Below are 20877 nucleotides of genomic sequence, written 5' to 3'. Positions count from 1 at the left end.
TAGGGGAAAAATAGGTGATATCCTCTCCGTGTTTCTTTTTTTTTACTAAAATAATTTTTATTTTTTTGCCCTCAGCTGTTTTTTTGTTGTTGTTTTTTCACTCGAACACAGAATGTATTGAATTTTATTCCTTGTTAATTAGAACATTGAATAGGTGTTTGGCACTCTATAGAAATGAAATCTGTTGGAGTAGGGAAAGCATTTGTGTAGTGAAGATGTATCAGAGATTCAGTTTTATTCAGAAAATAAAGAGGCTTAATGAGTGTCTTATGGCAGCTTTTGGTTTCTTTTGGTTTGCTCACTGCTTGAGGCTACATCCAGTCAGGTCCTTTGCTCTTTCTTCTCATATCTTTTACCCCCCTTCAATTAGTCAGTTCTTAAAGCTTGCTTTTCCCCCCCTTTTTTTTCTTTCTTTCTTATTTTTTATTTTTTGTAATTAATGATCATGGAAACTCTACTGATTTTCTGTGAAAACCCATCAACAGCAAAAAAGATCACTAGATTTTTCTATTTCCTCTGCTTCACTCCTGGCACTTAATTCCAAGTTATCTATGATGATGGTATTCAAGTTATCCTGTCTAGTTTTTCACTGTTAAAAGTTCTCTGCTTTTGCCCATCTAAATGGTAGCCTTTGATGCTCAGATGCTCTTCTTTCTCCTGCTGTTTTCAGGGCCGTGTTCTCCCTCTGTCATTCACATTCATATCTGGTGGGTTTTTCTGGACTTCCCTTGCATCCCTGCTGACCTTTAAGCCTTACTTTATAAACTCCAAAAGTACATCTCCATGAGGCCTTGTGTTTTAGCACCAGCAGCGGAGAGAGCCTAGTCCTAAATATATTTCCTTTTAAGACAGGCTTGAGTTTCAGACTTCTTGTGGAGGCCAGTGCCCGGAGAGTGTACTGCTCTGAAGGGTGTGGGGTGTAGAGGAGGACAGAAGAAAAGCTCCATCCACCCCCTCTTTTTTGGGTTTGAAACTCCCTTGGCTCCTCGCTGTTTTCCTCTTCAATTACCTGATAGAAAGGAAGAATTTTCATGGTGAGTGAGACCAAGATTGGTATCCTCCTTTCCTACCCTTTTTGCTCAGCTCACTGAAAGCTGTTTCCTGTGTGCTAGCCTTTACCACCATCACCTCTCTGAAGGGTGAGGAGCCTGCCCTTCCCATGCCCTTGGATTCCACTCTGGAGGGAGGTAAAGCTCCATTGTCACTTTGTGTATATATGCTTGAGAACAAGACACCATCACCTGCTCTGTTTCTGTCTGCAGTGAAGCAGAGACTTAGACACACTGATGTGGTAATTGGTCCTTTCCTGAAAGCTGTAATGCCACTTCACACCTGTTTGTGGATGAGCATTTTAACACGAGTATTTGTTACTGATAATAATGAATGTCGTTAAGTGGAGAAGGTATGAGCGCCAGAAAAGTATTCTGGACAGCTGGCCGGCTACAGTTTGCTTATGTATTGCTGGCCCTGTGACTCCTCTTACGTTCTCTGCTTTCCAAATAAAGAAAATATGTTTCCTTTTGTGTTTGGATTTATTTACATCCTTCCTGTAGGTATAAAATACAACATCTGTCCTGTGTACTCACTAGATTCTGGTGATTGTGAGGTCACCAAAGATATAAATACGAATTCTGCTCAAGGCTGAGAAGCCAGGAGTTCAACAAAGAAAAAAATATTAAAAAAAAATCCCTGAAGCCAGAAGTCTTGCAGCTGCTGGCAATTAGGATTGTCACTGGTGTTCCCTCCAGGAGCCCTCTACTAGCATGCCTATGGTAATGTGGAGCAAGCAGCTGTGGTCCCACAAGGCAGGGATATTAACACAGCAGGAAGGGGGTTGGTTGTTCTTGTTGAACACAAGAAGGCCAAACAGGTGTGTGGCTTAAATGGTTCCCTCAAGGTATTGCCAGCTGCTGGAGAATCTGCCTAATGCCTGCAGGATGCAGAAAGTGTCCTACAGCAGTAGAGCAGCTGATAACAAGTTTCCATACTGAAGTCTGGGAAGGCTGGTGCAGGCTGTTCCTCGTTCCCACCAGCCATACAGTCCTGGGATGGAACTCACTGGATTTGCTCCATTTAATCATTTTATCATCAACAATTGCTTTCTGCTTCTTGCTTAACAAGGCATATACAATCCATGCTATTTTTTAAAAAAACTCCTGTGGTTGTCATGGAATTCCCTTAGCGCGCGTGATACTGAATGTTACAGTGGAGTACAAACATACACATTAGTTGTGTTCTGTAGCTTAGCAGATATCTAATTATGTCAAAGCTATTATGCTTATTTGGTAAAGCCTAATTTTAATGAATGCCTAGCACTGATTAGATGAAGTTTTCCAAATGCTGATTGAAATGGAGTCCATATGGTTACAGAGTGATGCTGTAGCATTTTTCAAAAGGAGTTTTCTTTGGTAAGACCAAACGTCTCTGGAGTCTCTTGTACACTCTGTTAGACTTGCAGCAGATGCTACACCAATTAAAGGTCGGTACAAGTAATCTGGAAGAGACTGCGTAACTAGTTTGCCTGACAGCAGGCAGCTATATTATCTTCTATAATTGTACAAGGTTATACTTTTGCTTCATAGTTCCTTAGAATTTTCTGTGTATTCATGTTTTGTTTTCAGTTTAACAGCCTTGCAATTATTTCAACTTGCTGTAAATCAAGAAATGAAATCCTACAAAAGCCAAAATAAAAAGCAAATAAAGCAAGAGAATCTTGGGACAAATGATGACAAACAAAAAATTAGGCTGAATTTATTTCCTTTATATTTTGCCAAGTGACTGTAAATGGGTAGTAGTCTCAGTTTTCTTTTTAAAGACATAATTCTCCTGAGAAGATTATCAGCACTTTTCACATTTTGACTTATTCTGATATGGATTAGGACATCTTGGCCTCTCTATCCAGATAACAATGGGAATGTTGAACTGATGTTCACAGTGTATAAGCGTTCCCAAGAACAAGTTTTGATTTGTAAGGACTATGCTGCTGTGCGGGTCTCCTGTGGTGCTGGAAAAGGAAATGTGCTCAAGTGGAGTTTAGCCTTTATTGTGCTGCTACTGATGAGAAGGATACTGTGGTGAGGCAGCCATAATTAGCTGTTCTCCATAGGCAAACCAGGAGACTGAGATGTAAAGATTTCCCTTTTTTCTTTTTTGCTACAGAATCACTGTAGCATCTTCTGTAACACCACACCTTTAAAATGTAAAGCTTTGTTTGTGAGGGGGGAGCAGGAGTATGAGAAGAATGCGATCTAGTTACTCTTCAACCATATTGTTTCTCAACATCTTTATCAGCACAAACAATGAGATTGAGTATACCCTGAGCAAGTCTGGAGATTACACTAAGCTGAGTGGTGCAGTTGATGCTACAGAAGGAGCGTACACCATCCAGAGGTACCTGGACAAGTTTTAAAAGTGGGTCCACATGAATCTAAAGAGATTCTACTCTGCCCTGGTCAGGCCTCAACTGGTGTAATATATACTACTGCTGTTGGGACCCCAGCACAGGAAAGATGTGGAGCTGTTGGAGCTGGTCCAGAGGAGGCCTCAAGAATGATAAGAGGGCTGGAGCACCTCTCCTATGAAGAAGGGTTGAGAGAGCTGGGTTTACTCAGCCTAGGAGAAGAGCAGGCTCTGAGGAGACCTCATAGCACTTTTACAGGTGGGAGACAGACTTTTTACATGGTCTGATAGTGATTGGATGAGGGGAAATGGTTTTAAACTAAAAGAGAGGAAATAAAAAGAGAGGAAATCTAGGTTAGATACTGGGAGGAAATTTTTTACTCAGAGGATGCTGAGGTGCTGGTACAGTCTACCCAGAGAGGATCTGGATGCCCCATCCCTAGAGGTGCTCAAGGACAGGTTGCATGCTGTCTGATCTGGTGGGTGGCAGGGCAATTGGAACCAGGTGATCTTTAAGGTCCCTTTCAACCCAAGCCAGTCTATGATTCTTTGATTTTATTACTGAGTTAAGGCTTTGATCACACTTTGGTTAAGCTAGAGATTAATACAGTTGTAGCTCAAGTCAAGAAAGTATTTTAGGGTGTAAGTCATGGTTAGTGTAATGAATTTGGCCTGGATCCTGAAGAAAATATGTTATCATGTGTGTAGCTGGAGTTTCACAATGCATTAATGTAAGGGGATAAACTGAGGTTACTTGGGCAACCTAGATTTTGTATTTCCCAACCCAGGTTTAGGGTGAAGAATTGCGCACTGGAGTGTGTGTATACACGTGATGGCTGAAGGAGATACTAAGAAATTCTCTTTTTTCCTTTTTTTTTTTTTTTTTTTTTTTTTTCCTTTAGAATCATGTTACAGTTCTTGTAATACCATGCTCACTTGTACCTTTAGGATACTGTTAAATTTGCCTGAGGCTTCAACCTGAGATGCTTTTTCTATTAGAGCATCCAGTTTAGCTTGGAGCACTGTTTCTTATTTGTCCTTCGGCACTTTAGCTTACCATGGAGATAAGGGTTGGTAGTCTAAGAATGAAGTAATGAATCATGTAAGGTCAGCTAACACAGTAAAAATAGTTAGAACTGATCTGACACCAGCTACCCATCCCTTCATCAACAGTCTTTAGTGACTCCGCATTTGATTGCTTTACTTTGAAGACAGACTAATTAACTAACAGCCTCTTGACTGTTTTTACCCTTCCTTTGCACTTCTCTGTAAGATGCAAGCTACATTTTTTTTTCATACTTGTTATTTGACACGCACTTTTAAGAGAGAATATTTTATTTGTTGGAGCCTCTACTGCTGTTTTTCATACTGTGCTACTCCTTAAATTCCATTAAATTCACATTCCAAGATATGAAATCTATGTGTTTATTAGAAGCAAAACCCAAAAGCCTTATTTATCTGAATCTTGTCAAAAATTGAATAGGAATGACAAGACTAAACAATGATGAGTTTTTATTAACATTAATAGATTTGTAAAGAAATGTTCTTAAGCAGCTGTAAAAAAATTGTTTAAATATGGATGTAAGGTAGTCCTATAGAACTAAAATCTAAAGAACAGGCACTTTTGTTAGAAAATAAAAGATATAAAGACTCTACCCCCTCTCAATTACTGAACACCAGACTGGGGTATTGGAATATGGGTGTGTCAAATGTGACATGGTGTTATTACCCTTAAGATTTTGATGGATGACATCATTTTCAAGACTGTATTGTTCTGAAGCTCCAGAAGCTGACGTTACCCCCAGGCATGAGGAAGAAGCACTGAAGGTTCCTGGCCTCCAAGAAGAAGCCTGACCAGCAAGTCAAGGGAGGTGACTGTGCCCTTCTACTCTGCTCTCATGAGACCTCACTTGGAAAACTGCATCCAGTTCTGGGGCCTCCAACACAGGAGGAACATGGAGCTGCTGGAGCAGGTCAAGAGGAGGATTGCAAAGGTGAACAGAGGCCTGGAGCACCTCCCCTACGAGGACAGGCTGGATGAGGCTGTGAGCAGCCTGGAGTAGAGGGAAGTGTCCCTGCCTACAGCAGGGGGCTGGAGCTACATGATCTTAAAGGTCCTTTCCAACCCAAACCATTTTATGATTGTGAGAAGAACAAGTATTGCAAAGACCAGCCAGCTTGGCTTTTGAGCTGAGTCTCTGTGATACTTCCTTTTGTTTTTGAGGAGCAAAGAGTGGAAGGTGCAAGTTTTCTATTTTCTCTGCATAAAAGGGACTTAATTTACAGTGCTTAGCATTTAAGTATCCTCTTTGACACTTTATTACACAATTTCTTATGTAGATACACTGAACACATATGTATTGCATACACGTAAACTTTAATCAGGTATAACTCAATATTCTCAGTGTCTGCCATGGGTATTTCCTAGTATTAGTCTGTGAGTTGGCCTTGTAGCTCTAGGAATACACAATATGTTGGTGCTGCACTGAGCCTCACAGTGGTAACTCTTGGAGTTCTTTTCTGCTTGCCAGTCACTTGGGCAGTCATCATTTCCTTGGAATCCTGATATCAGCTGAACAGTGGCTGACTATCTGCCCATGGCAAAATGTCATGATTGGGTACTTTTAGTGTAGTAATCTTGGTAAAGAAATAACTCTAGCATAAAAAAGACAAGTTTTCCAGGTGTCTTCTGGGTTTTATTTTGGTTCTGGCTAGTTAAGCACAGTACCTGTAAATGGTCATTCATTTCAAGTGTGTTAGCATGCATGCATCTCACTACATTGTCAGGAGCCTTATTCACAGTTACAGTGGAGTGCTGGGACTGAGCATCCAAAAGAAATGTGATTGCTACCTACACAGGAGAAACAAATATGATTTTAGGGATTTCTTTTGTTGAACATCTGGGAAGTAATAAGAGGAATGGAATCAATACAAGTGGTGATAAAACCTGAATTATTGCTGCTCAGCAGTTGCACAGCATGTTAGTACTAAGCCATAATCTCACCAGAAGATGCAGGTGAATGGGCTCATTTAACTGTTTGTTTCTGCACAGCTGTTGAAATGTAAGGTTTTTTGGACCATTAATATGTGAAATGATCGTACTGTTGGTAGTTTGGGTTTCTTTCAGTCTACTGTTTGTTTTATGTTTTTTGGAAGGTCTCCTGGTTAGCATTCTGACTATATCTCCAAACACTGCACACTGAACATGTGCAGCAAATTCTTGGAGTAGTTTAAAAATTGGGGTTGAGGGACTGTTATGGGGAAAAGGGAAAGAAAAGATCTGTAAGATCTGAAGGTGTAAAACTATGTGAGTAGGGCTTGGCAAGGGCTCTACGGCACAAGGATTCTGCCTGCCTGGGATTTCTCTGGAGTTTGGGGAAGCTCTGTTGTTTCAACTATTGCCACCTAATGAATGGATCCAACGATGCTCTGAAGCAGCTCCTGTGGAAGCTCTGTAAATGACTTTTAGTATTTATTTTCAATTAAATGCTTTAATGTATCTAGTCTGCTAGTTGTGTTATGGACTATGGTACATCTTGCTGCTGAGATGAGAGGGATTTACTCTTAAAGAACTGGAACTGTATAGTCTCTCCTATTTTATCTAATCTGTATCCCTAGAAAGTGGATCTCTCCACACATCTTCAGGAATATCTGAAATGTATTTTTCCATGTTAGAAGACTTAAAAAAACACAGATTTATTGTTTAAATATGTATAAATATGTGTTCAATGCTATAAGTAGGCATATGAGTGAAGATTTCATGTCTAGGATGTAGCCCTGGGCAAGCATCTATGGATGTCTCTGATGGAGAGAACGCAGACTGGATGGTTTCAGAGGTACATGCTAACCTCAGTCATTCTGTGATTAATACCTATGTGGATAATGTAATAGCTAGCTATTACATGTGTTACTTGTGTGAGGAATGTCTGTAATCTGTCCTCAAAGCTTCAGTTTCAGCCCTTCTTTATAGGGTAACATGTAGGTTAAAAAAATAAAGGCTTAGTTTTCTTTTTAGAGATTTCTTTTGGAAACTTCCTTCACAGGTATTTCACTGTTAAAGTTATTATTTAGTAACTGAGATAAGTACTATATTCATGAGTATTGAGGAAACTTTTACACAACTGAGAATTTTATGTATATTGGAGATGCCTCTCCTGGGCAGTGTCTGAAACATAAGAATTATGAAGTAAACCTGAAATGAAGGGAGAAAAAACTGGTGGGAGATGTACCAATATTATTTCTGCATTAAACCTCAGTGCAGAAGATGGCCAGTACTAAAGAGCATCTCATGCAGAGTTTTGCCCTAATATTTCAGTGTGCAGTTCTAAGCTTACTTTGGGATGTAGGGCATGTAGTTGAATAACGGTCAGTTTCCTATTGTTACTGTGAAATCAGAACGGTTCTGAGGTGTTCATTGAGTCTGTCCTCATCAAAGTCTCTGAAGCAAGGAGCAATGTTGCTCCCACTTAATGAATGGGAAACGAAGGAAAGGACTGTTTAAATATCAGGAGTATTTTCAGACTTGGGCATACATCTATTTCCCAGTTTCTCTTTTATTCTGCATGTAGTTTTTCTGCACATCTGATCCAAAGATCCCAACCACAGCACCAGAGAATGTCCATTAACTTTTAGCAGTCTGTGATGCCAGATGTGGAGTCACCTCAGGTAGCACAGAAGGAGCTTCTGGAAGGGGAGTATGTGTTGTACATAGTAGTGAAACATCTGTAGCTTTCTGGGAGAAAACAGAGTGTTATACTGGAAGAACTATGGCTACCTACTGCTATCTTAGTGAAAGAAAATGTATAACTGTAAGATTAATGCTTTTTTATTATTTTTGTATGATTTCTTTTTAATTTCATCTCCACGTTTCATTAAACGAACTGAAGCAATTAGTGGTGTATATTTTTCTTCATTTTTTTGTGTTTTGTCTAAAATGTACTGCTTCTAAGAAGAATTTTATTTCATCAGCAGGTGGTGGCTGAAGTCTCAAGTGCACCGAGAATAAGTAAATGTGTACTTTATGGTTTCATTGTCTTTCTGAAGTCTCTCCTATTAGTGCTCTTCAAAGTAGGTGTCATTTTGACAGCCACTCTGATGTTGAAATAGGTGAAGCAGCGAATATTATTTTGGTTATTTGCCACAGGAAAAAAAATGCACTTACTGACTTTTCATTGTTTTTCTTCCTGATGAAGCAGCAAAATGTGGTATCGGAGGATTTACTACTGTAATGTCAAAGCACCTCAATTGTGCTGACACAGAATAACTTCACAGGAATGATGACAGTCAGATATACTGATAAGTATAAAACCGCTTGAGGTATTTTCTAGAAAAGATTTACTCCAACATAACTGATATATTCCTTTTCACAGTGTGCTGGGGATGGCAGTGGAAGTGTTCTTTCTAATAATTCTATAACAGTGATAATAGCTTACATGCTAAGTTGTTAACACTCTTTTATTTTTCTTTCCTGTAGCCCACATACTGGCTGGCAGGACTATCAGTCTGGCATACCCCAGATTCCCACTGCTTGCATCTCTGTGGAAGATGCTGAAATGATGTCACGGATGTCTTTCCGAGGCACTAAGATTGTTGTGTACCTGAAGATGGGGGCCAGGACCTATCCAGACTCTACTTCTTTTAACACAGTGGCAGAAATAATCGGAAGCAAATACCCAGAGCAGGTGAGTGAGAATATACAAAAATAAACTCATTTTGCTCTTAAAAATGTGAAGAAAATCCCAAAGAACATCCATTCATAAGATATCCTTCAAATGAGTATCTCTTGATCACTCGTTTGTCCTCATTTTGGACTTGTTGGCATTTTGTTGTTTGCCAGGTAGCAGGATTGAAACCACTTGGCTTATTTATAATCATAGAATCACAGAATGGCCTGGGTTGAAAGGGACCACAGTGATCATCCAGTATCAGCCCCCCTGCTATGGGCAGAGTTGCCAACCACCAGACAGGGCTGCCCACAACCACATCCAGCCTGGCTTTGAATGTACTTGATGTGCTATTTTACAAGACTATAAGCATTGCTGTATTGTAAGAACAGGGAATTCAACAATATTGTGCACAATTTAACATCTTTGTTTCCATGGCTTAAGGCTTGCATTAAGTAGTGCCATCTGCACAGATATCATATCATCTATGCAAGCCAAGGTGAAATCCTAGCGCTGCAATAGTACAATTATTATTTTAAATAGTAAGTTAAAGTTATGGTTATCAGAAGGATTTGTGCTTGGAATTTGCTTATTTTTCTATTAGTAATCTACAAGCAGTTTCATCATCCACCCAATAAAGCATGTCCTGCTGACTGGAAATAAAATTGTTTTCTTGAGATTTCCTTAACTTTGAAAATGAATATAGGATGTCAGATCATCTTTTTTTCACTTTTATTTTATTTTACTTTCTACATTTAGCTGAAATTGTGTGTGTGTTAGACAGGAGGAATGAACCATCTACACTAAGAAGGATCTGCAATCATTGTTTGAACACGGGTTGATCCGAAATTGCTGATTTCAGTTTCAAGACATTCTTGTTTCTTTTTTCTTCCAAGTTCTTAGCCAAAAATCATACGAACTACATTTGTAGAGCTGGAGGACGTATGCCTACTATGAGGTCTTCTGTGTCAGCTTACAACACAGATTGAATTTTCTGCCAGTATTTTTTGTCATGAAAATGTTGATGCAACCTTACTTGCAGCAGCAGTAGGAGTTGCTGCTCAAGTACATCTACCGAGCCATGGTTTCTTTCTAAACATTGTAGTCTTCTGACTTCAGTGGATAATCTGGCCATAGTTATAAAATTTCATCTGATCCAAGATAGAAGTTCCATAGCTTTGGCTTTCAATGTCTCAAAATCCTCAGTATTAACACAAATATGCAATTTCAGAAGCTTGATCACTGGGCAAGGAGTTAAGTGATGACAGTTGTGGCTGATTGCTTTACATACCGTCAGCTGTGAGTTTAGGTTCATAAAATATGCACTGAGTTAAAGACAGTGCCCAGATTTATAAAACAATGTAAGTACATGTCATCCAAAGAGGCTGTAATGTGCTAATCAGCTAATATGCTACCTTTCCTGAGTTACGTTCAGTGGATTTCAATATTGTGGCATTTCAACCTGGATTATAAAATGTCCAAATGTAACCCTCAAGTATGCTTTCAAATGCTCTTTGCTATCCTGCTCTGTGTCTTTAAGTAATGAAATGGATTGTGATCTCTTCTTACCCCAAAAAGCTCAGGTTTTTGAAATGCTGGATAAAGACTTATTTACAAACCCCCTGCTGATGTTAATGGGAGTGGTAGTGTACAAACTTTGAAAAAGTAACCAAGAAACAGAAAAATAAAACAAGTGAATGTTTAGGTTTTTTAGTGCTCAGTTCCTGGAAGCCTAATAGATGCTTCACTACGCTAATTTGACTTTGTTATCCAGAAAAACAATCTAACTATTCAGGCAAAAAAATACATTGCAGACCCAAATTCTTGCAATGCCTTTTTTGCCAAAGTGTTTGGAAATGCATTCCAAGTCCAGTGGAAGAGAAAGGTGCTGTTTCCCAGGGACCAAAATTACAATTTGAGGTTTGAAATGAAAGAAACGCAAATTTGGATGTCTGAACTCTGAGAAAGAAACCAGCAGTGGGTGGTATAGCTATGACAAAGGTCTAAAGCCATACAGTTCAAATTAGGCTGGAGTCTGTGAAACATAACCAATCACAGATATTGCAGTTATAATTCTAAGTTAAAAGCTGGAACAGAATTGAATGTGAGGGTCATGGTGGAATACAGATGAAGTCTGGTGAGCAGTGACACAGTTCTGGAAATAACTATGTTAGGAATGCCTGTATTTGTTGGTGTATTTACTGGGATTTAATATACTGCCTGGTTTATAGGTCATTCTTTCATTCCTCCTCTGAGATTTTAGCATGTTTGTTAAAAGTAGGCACCAAGACTGAAACCATAATTGTTTAAAAATTCTATCTGTTTCAAGCACTGTTTATTATTATTCTTTGACCACTGACCACTCTTGCAGTATGTCAGTTCAGAGCTTCCTTTTTAAGTCATTTTTTCCATGTGGATTTTGTGTGTGTGTGTGTGTGTATTCAGGCATGTAGCAATGAAGGAGGAAAAACAAAAAGAAGTAAAATTAAAAGTAGTTGAAACACTTCTGGCATGTTTTCCTACAAGTGCTTAGTTTTCTTTTTTGCGAGGAGTGTTTGATGTCATGATGTTTGATAGAGTTGTTGAACTTGCCAACCTTTGAGCCCAGCCTAGTTAGGCTCCCATGCAAAACTTTAATACGTTTGCATTTCTGAATCACTTAAAGCAATGCAAGAAGTATAATTACTGCTTTGTGAAGCATGAAGCTCATGCATGAATCTTCAAAAACAGGTGTTGAAACTTGGGTGCACCCAATGACAGTTGTTTGAACAGTTAAACCTGTGATATCTCTTCTGTTTGGGTCTGTCCTTTTGATTTGGCCAGACAGGAGCAGTGAACAAATGCTTTGACATCAGTTGTTCCAAGTAAGATAAGTGTTCTTTGAAACCTACCTTATGTTGCAACTTTGCATTACTAAGTTTTTTAGTGGGGTAGAGAAAATCCGAACAGTAAAGGTAAATGCGCCTTATTGCAGTGCCAGTATAGTCCAGTGTGTCCCTGTTCTGTTTTCTCTTGTGTTACTCCTTCTGAGCCAGGGAGGTGCAGCTCTCCCATACGGCATCCTTGCTGATATCACAGTGGAGATGACTGCGTGTTCTGAGCAGACACACCCAGAAACATCCAGCATCATCACAGTCACTCCTCAGGTGCTCACTTAGTTCCTGCTGAAGCCCAGATCTCTTTAAAGGAGGTGAGTCTGTGCCCACAAGATAATGAATTCAAGATCAAGCTTTTCTACATATAAGTAGGTTGGAAGTAGTGGGACCAAACATGCTATGACTCGATGCCCTGGCAACCTTCCTGAGCTTGGAATCACATTCCCACGGTGCTTAGGACAGCAGGAGAGTGGAAAACCTGTGGGCTGTGGGGCTTAACATATTTCAGCCCATATGACTCCTGGCAGTTGAGCCAAAGAGTTGTGAAATGAAAAAAATATGGCATCAGAACTTGCTGAGTTCCAGGCTATTGCAGAGTAGAGATATTTGCAGTCAGTTCCTGACTTTTGTTCTGGGGAAGGAGTTTTTGAAGCATGTTGTTGAACCTGGGATGATACTGTTAGCATCCTTTTGTACTGCGTTGTGTACTGGTGAGTTGTTTTATATAGAATGTGTAAACTGACACCGGAGACTGACTGACTGAGAAATTCACAACTTAACTAATGTGGTTTTCATTTGATATTCAGGCAGAGCTGGCAGTAAAACATGTTTGTCTTTTCATTGTAATACAGATGTAGCACGATTGGTCTTAAAGTGCAGAAGCAACCATTCCCATCTCTGGGGAAACACTATGTATAGTGACTGTTTCTTGCTAATCTGGTTTCAATGTACCTAATGTGCCAAACACGGAACTGCAAAGTATTTGATTAACTGCAAAGGTATCAAAGCGGATAAAGATGTAATTCTTCTGTAATCCTGACTTTCAGTATCTTTCTGTACTGCATATTTCTTGGTGTACAGTGCTGTTTTACTTACTTTACACTTAATAAGTGATGGGAAAACAGTTTCCTAAGTGCCTTACAAAGTGCATACATTTAATGATCGCTCATTATTCTGTGATCTAGCATAAATACTGTAGAGCACAAAGAGAGAGGCTTATAAGTGGCTTTTGTAGAATCCTGAATAGCTGTTCCAGGAATTCACTCTACACTGCTTTTTTGCCTCCTGTTTTTATGGAGTGCCATATCTACAAAAAGTACCATTCGAAAAGTGACTGTTTTGAACACCGCGGGCATAAGAGACCATTAAATAATGTGCTGTAGCTCTGAGCCAAGTTTGGATGGCACTTTGAAAGTAGCTGTCCTGGGAGTGACCTGAGAAACAGATGCAAAGGTAATAGATTGTGAAGTTCTTTACCAGTCTGTGATTGATGTAACAGAATCTGTTCTACAAAGGAAAAGGCAGCTTATTTGCTTCTACGTTCTTCTTCCCTTCCCCATTTCAAAAATTATCCCTCTCTTGGAATTTGTGATACTGGGCAAAACTCCAGGGAACAAGGGAACATAAAAATGTCCAGGCTTCTGAGTCTGCTAGGCATTCATGCACATAAGGAAAGAAATAATTTGTAGACCCCCTCCTCCTCCTGCAAAAAAAAAAGCATTGGGGGAAAAAAAAGGGCTTCTCTGAAGATGTGTAATACTCAGTACAATGTTGTTTTATGGCCTGGCATCAGTTCTACATATGTTAACAAAATGTCTATCCATTAGCCCTTTGATGTGGCTTCCAGATATCCCTATGTTCAAACTAAACCATGCATACAATGGAGTTTTGAGCAGAGATGTTTTAAGAGCCTGGTGCCATCACATTATGTCTCCATTAGCACATTTGCTCCATGTGGATTGTTTTGCTGTTCATTTCAAAATGTTGGAGGGTTTCTAAGTGCCTTTTGTGATGTTGTCTTGTGTGACGGCAAGCTGATGCTTGTCACAGCTACTCTCAGAACCGAGGAGATGTTTATGGAGATTGGGTTTTCCAGAGTGCCAGCCCATTACTTCATAGTCACAGACTGATGGGAAAGAAGGAGGAAGAGAAAGGTTATTATTTCTTTCAGCAAAAATTTTAAAGAAAATGAAGTATTTCCTAACAATGCTGGTGTTTTTTCTTCATTCTCTCTCTCGTTTCTTTTTCATCCAGTGTACTTGTCTGTGTGTACATTATTATTGATAGGACTTTGCGTTATTACTTGGAGGACTGTTTTTATGATGTGCCTTGTGGGAGTCAGGGTCCCGCCATAGTTTGTTCTTAAACAAAGGTCTTGTCATGATAAAAACCAATCAAATTAATATGAAACCAATACGGAGGAAAACTTTTAACTTGACAGTTTTGTTGTTTTTTGTTATTTTTTTCTTTTCAGTCTGCAAACTGAATTTTCAGTCCAAAGTGCACACTGCATTTTGTGGTGTGCAGAGCTTGGCAATTCTTCTAAAACTTGAACTGCTCATTAAAAACCCAAGAGCCGACTGAAAGCATTTAATTCTTCTGGGGGAGAACTTGGCAGTGGATTCCTTAAGATTCTGAGTGACCAGTGAGTTCTCAAGAAGGCTTTATTTTTGTTCGTTTGCTTTTTGTTTTTGGTAAATCTCAATATCTGTGTATGCAACAAACACATCTTATTGGTGATTTGTATGTATGCACTGGGCAACGGTCAAAAAGCACTGTACTACATTGATGGAGTCTGAAATGTCAGCGGAATGAGTGCACTCTTATGGAAGAAAGATTCAAAACAGCTTTGAAAAAATATGATACTTCTGATAGTTTTGCTGAAAGATATCAGTTTAGGTGCACTAGTGTAACATGATGTTTGTAATATTCAGATGGTATCAAAATGATAAGACTATATCTATAAATGGGCAACTGAGAACAGGCAAAGGGCTTGCTCAGCCATTTTTGCTGATCACTGAGAGGTCTTCGGGTCCTGTGTCTCTCAGCTTGATAGAAGAGCAGAAGCAAGGGATGAACTCCATGGGGTGCAAGCAAGGCAGCAGATCTTTACAAGGATTCTTCTCTTGCCAACTGAAGCACGGGAGCTGCCACTGTGTATGAGCCAGTGGTGTGAATTGTCAGCTTTACATGCCTTCCCTGCCTGCTGTCCAGTGGGAGCTGCACCTCTTTCAAGTGGGGTGATTCAACCTGCCGTCAAGCAACTGGTTGTGTTTTAGGCTACTGAAGTGCCAGGCTAACAGTGACCAGAGATGAGGACTGTGATCTTCTGAATGCTGAGTTTTAGCTACTTTTCTTGCTAAACTGAGCCTGGTATTTGTGATGGTAGAAATGACAGTGGAACAGTTTGCTGGTGAATTTATCTAAGCACACAGTTTTGTAGTCCTTTTGATGATACCAGTATAAGCAGATACGCTGTAATATTTTTTCTTCCTACTCATTCCTTTGTCTGTACTCCCACACAGTAGTTTGAAGAATTACAGTGGGATTTTATTTCAGTAATAATTTACAAATACACACAGGGTTCACAGAATGATTGTGGAAGCATTTTTTTTTTTTTCCACATTGAAAAAGATATCTTCTAAAATGATACCGGATCCTTCTTGCATTTTAATACACAAGAGTATCTAAAGGGTAGTTCTTGGTTTGGCAGATGTAGTGGTTGCCTGAAGCATGAAGTAAGAAACCACAATATTGAGGAAGAAGGAGAGAAGAAACTGTATTCCGCTTTTCATTCTGAATAAGTAGGTGCCAGAAATGCTACTGCCAGGTATCAAGGATTAGTGCTAAACCATCTGTTCACTAAGGTAGAAGTCAAATAGCTGTAGTAACACACTTCTATTTGTTAGGGGCAGACTATATGTTAGACCTTGTACAAAAGAAGAACTACCAAGAGAGTTTGTGAGTTTGCAGTCCAGGAGATGAATGCAGTGTAAAAAAAATAATAGATATTTTCATGCAAGTTTAATGGAAAATGGCATGTCTGTGAGCATGTGGGTTGAATGTAGAGATATGTTTGGTACAGGTTCAGAGATTCCAACAGATAAGACCAATGTGGAGAAAGATTTGATTAGTGGAGTAGAAGGGGAACTAAGAGGAGTGAAATCTAAAACATGAAAACTGAAGCTGAGTGAAAGGGGAAAAGTACTTGGCTTGGTCAGTCACACTGAAACAGACAGAAAGAGTAGAGGTGTTGTGGCAAGAAGCTTGTGGTCGTAGCAACAGAGCAACAATTATTCAAATATATAGCAGTTAGTAGATTTAATGGTCAGAAAGATGGTTTTCTTGAGAAACACTGAACCAGCAGCAAAAATGTGGGTAGACTCCACTTATTGTGAATTCACTTGTTACGATTTCACACTTAGCGCTTCTGCTTGGAGGACAAGATGTGGAGAGAGTTGGTAAAAATGGTGGGGCTTACAACAGTTGCTGTGGCTTTTAAGACAGTTATGCTCTGTTCCTTGGCTTGCCTCACTAGTATATTCTTCAAAACTTTGATATCATTATGCCATTCATTCCTGTTGCTTTATTCCATTGTTAATACAGTTTTTATACATTTTCGTCAGCCTAAAAAGAGTCTTTTAGGCTTCTAGGACTGTTTTTCATTTAAACTTCATTGTAAATTGTAGTCACAATGATTCAAAAGCATTTATTGTGATTTGGCAAAGAAAAATAAATTGTAAAGCACATGTTTACCAGAAAGGTTTGTTTAAAATGATTGTTAATAAAATGTTATTCCTGCTGGGATGCACCTATGAGTGCTGAGAGAACAGGCAGGTGTCAATGCAAGGCTGCTCTTGATAATCCTTAATTGGTCATGGTAGTTGGGAGAAGTGCCTGAAGGCTGGAGAGAAGCCATTGTCACTTGTGTATTCAAGAAGGGCAAGGAGGACTCGGGTAGCTATGGGCTGGTCAACCTTGCCTTGATCCCAAGGAATGTGATAGATAGAACAGCTCACCTGGGGAAACAGTTCCAGTCATGTGAAGGGCAAGGAAATGATCAGGTGTATTCAGCATGAGTTCACTGAGGGAAACTCATGCTTGATTGATAAGCATAATCTTAATCTGATAAGTTCCTGTTGTTTAATGACCAACCTCATGGATGAGAGGAGTGCAGTGAATATTCATTAAAGCCTTTGGCACTGTACCAATGTGATCCCAGTAGAGGGAAGCTGTTGCTATATGGACTGGATGGACAGTGAGGTGGATTGAATAGCTGGACCTGCAGGGTGATGGTGATCAGCAGACAGTGATGCAATGTCTAGTTGAAGAGCTATAACTAGTGTAGAACTTCAGGTCTCAATACTGGGTCCAGTCCTATTCAATACCTTCATTCAAGATCTGGACAGTGGGGCAGAATGCACCTTCAACATGTTTTCTGGTGATACAGAACTGGGTGAAGTGACAAATACACCAGAGGGCTGTGCTGCCATCCAGAGGGACCTTGACAAGCTGGAGAAATGGGCTGACAGGAACCTCATGAAGTTCAGCAAGGAGAAGAGAAAAGCCCTGCAGCTGGGGAGAAACAGTCGAAGGCAACAGCACCTGCATATCATCTTATGCATATTATATATTTAGTGGAAATATTGATATTTAAAAGTTTATCTGTAGCATAAAAATTCTGTGAGTTCCTTTTCTTTATATTACACTTTTTAGTTGAAGTTGAATAGGAAAGAAAAACAAAGGGCCTGTTAAAGGACCTTTAACAGAACATTTACTTTGCACTGCAGGTTCTTTAAGTATTCTCCTTTATATGCACTGAAAAAATATGTTTCTCACAATCTGCATTTGCTTTCCCCTTGGTTTTTATTCTGTCATTAATTCCATAGACTTGGTTTACAGATTTGAACAAAAGAAAAACTGAAATGGTTACTCTTCTGGTAGTTACAAAGTCCTTCGACATCTGATTTCCATTTCAGTGTTGGAATTTACAACCACATTTGTGAAATATTAGTCTCAAGAACAGTGTATAATGGCCCGATATACACTGCTTAACTCCCACCCCCTAGCCCATATCTCATTTCATCTAATCATACATAAATGGTCATATACGGGGTGGAGAATGGAATGATATCGTGATGTAAGTTGAAACAACATTCTGTGAACTATACTGCTGTAGAAATTGCACCAAATCAGTGTTTTCCCTCAACTGTTGGTACTCAAGTAGAAGTGGGATTTTCCTTAGCTCAGCAGGGAAGGATGTTAATGCTGTCTCAGTACTTCTGTATTATTTAAAAATCTGGGCTTTATTTTTTATCTGTTTGCCTGGTCTAATGGTCATTGGGCTTAGTTTGTGCTTTTACTGATGTCAGCGGGACAAAGATCCTTTACTTGTGCCAAGTTTAATGTATTGCTTGTGGGAGAAGTTGTTTCATGAAATAATATTCCTTCATTCTTATGGAATTTGTTGCTGTAAGCTATATATATGAGCTATAGTTACAAAACACCTTCTTCTGTGATGTGCTGCTCAGCAAAGAAGAGCATGTCCTACTGTTCCAAATGGGAAACGTCTGTCACACAGCTTCTTGCCAACAGTGATTATTGAGCTCTAAAATGTGATGTCCTCACTCTTTTTTCCTCTTTCAAATCATATGGAAGAGGACTTGAGATAATGGTTATTCTTTTTGAAGGAAAGAGAAAACACAGTCTTGAACTGTTGACAGTTACGTTCCTCTCTGTCTTACAAGAAGATAGTACAGCTTGCGCTCTGCTTGTATGATTTTCTTTCTTGGCATTGCAAACCTGAGATTTAAGTATCTTGGATCTCTGTTCTTTGCTTTTGCCTGATGTCCACTGACTTCAGTTTATATGCTGAAGTGCTGCAGGGATGTGCTCACTTAACTGGAATTAATGCTCAGCTGATGGTACATTTGAACCATCTCTTAACACATTCTGCAAGTTGTTCAGCAAGTCTTTCTGGAAGTCTGCAGCTGTTACACTGTGCATATAAATAGTCTGTAGTTAATAAGCCTATTTATAGCAAGCACAAGTCTGAAGATTAGTTTGTTTTTTGTTTTTTTTTTCCTCATTCATTAGAGTTTCCAACCTTCAAATAAGTTAGACAAGATGATTGGATTGTACTCTTACCACCAAGTGTGGTGCATTGACTTTTTCATTGATTAATTTGTCATTTAATTTAAAATTGCCTACACAAATTTCAATGCTGAATTTCAGGGAAGAGATATAACTAAGTGCAAAGGAATATAAATAAGCTGGCTTTGATAGAATGTCTAAATTTCAGTAAATTTGGTGTTGATAAATTTCTACATTGTATTAAAATGTATAATGCTGTATGTCCCTTATATGTGGATGTTATGAGATGCTCAATTTACAGTTAGAGAGCAGCATAACTGCCCTCTTCATTTCTATGAAATAACCAGCAAGCCTTTCAGAATGGCTGAAATTATTTGTTGCAGAGAGTCAGCAGTGGCTAAGAGGTGTTTATATTCACCTGTATCAGATTTTGCTGTAAATTAAGAACAAATAAGTGGATGTTCTTGGTTGCACTTCCTTGTGACTCTCCAAATCTGATGATGTCTGGAGCAGCATGAAGGAAAGAAGAATGTGATAGCAAGTGTTAACCAGGGTCTGAAAGGTAAAGTACTAAGTACTCTGGAGGACAGAATGGAGATTCTGAATAATCTTGATAAATTGGTAGAGATCATAAATACTGTGAAACAAGAAATGTGATCTACCTGTCTTTGGGAGGAAGAAATGGAATGTACGGTGTACCTCCGGTAGGGTGGATCATATGGGATTCTTTTCCTGTTTGCTGTGTGCTGTTGTGGTTTATTTAGGATTGAGTAGATGTGGTAAAACTTATGGCATGAAAGTAAAGTGGTGACATCCAGCTTTTCCCTGGAAATGTGTGACCTGCCATGTAAACACGCTTATTTTAGGCAGATCCATGAATTAGGGTCTGAAGGATGGTACTTGGAGAAGGTGTTTGTACTGAAGCAATTGAAGACTTTTGACAGTCTTTCATGAGTGCCAAAGGCACAGGCTGTGGAGAGAGCATCTGATTATTTCACATGCTGTAATTGATGCAAAAGCTTTGTTTATCTTATTCTCTATGCAGCGCATTTAAAGCTGTTTTAGTGACCTGTAAGCATAGGATTTTGTAATGTCATAAACCATTAGTGTCAGCTATTAAAGATCCGCCTAACAATCCACACAGTAACATACAGATGGAAAAATATGTAATTTGCATGTCTGTCAAATCATTTGCTGCTATATTTGATTTTGTTAAAGAAATCCAAGGTCCTATTAAAGCACTAAGATAATACGGTTTTGTTTCCCGATTAGGGAAAAATTATACTTAAGGGAAGAACAACTAGAAATACCAACAAAACCATTCTGTGCTTAAAAGAGCATCACTTACTGCATTTAAGATGATCTTCCAAAGCCACCAAGAGGCTAAAGACAGAACAGCTAATTGCAGTGATTTTAGCACCTTAAACCTAGTACCACTGAAATCATTTTAACTGTTGTAAATACAGGTGGGGGTTTTGATGTGTTTTTAAAGAATCTTTCTTTTTTTGCCTACAATTATGTTTTTGTTTAAATGTGTGTCTTTGGAAGAGGGAAGAGTTTCTTCTCTGAAGGTGGTACAAAAAGATGCTGATGTATTTTCAGTAAGTTCATTTCTCTTAGAGCACTTTAATATCTCTTGATGAATCTTTAAAGCAGAAAACTGATTTTTTTTTTCTTTTCATTTGTCTGAAACCAGGTATTTAATTGTAATATGGATCATAATTGCTAATATCAATTTACAGCAGGGATCTCAAACCAAGTGGAGCCAGAAACTAGCTGTAGCGCCATGAGCAAAGGAAGCTTGTTGCAGTTTGGATGCAACATTGACCTGAGATATGAACGTAATG

At 39.1% G+C, this 20877-nt stretch overlaps 1 protein-coding gene across 4 annotated transcripts in view; it reads left to right on the top strand.

Moving 5' to 3' along the window:
• CPQ (carboxypeptidase Q) overlaps positions 1 to 20877 on the top strand; it is a 154203-nt gene that overhangs the window by 47229 nt on the left and 86097 nt on the right. For all 4 annotated transcript variants that reach the window (XR_004306273.2, XM_085539400.1, XM_085539399.1 and 1 more), the window contains exon 4: positions 8873 to 9080. Coding sequence is in view for 3 of the 4 variants with exons in the window: in XM_085539400.1 (XP_085395526.1) it covers positions 8873 to 9080 (208 nt within the window). In the remaining variant the exon portion in view is untranslated. The remainder of the gene's footprint in view (positions 1 to 8872; positions 9081 to 20877) is intronic.

The sequence above is a fragment of the Coturnix japonica genome, chromosome 2, assembly GCF_054131305.1.
Source record: "Coturnix japonica strain WE chromosome 2, WE-NBRP24, whole genome shotgun sequence".
NCBI lineage: Eukaryota > Metazoa > Chordata > Aves > Galliformes > Phasianidae > Coturnix > Coturnix japonica.
The sequence above is the reverse complement of the archived record's forward strand: the minus strand, read 5'-3'. Positions and strand labels throughout refer to the sequence as shown.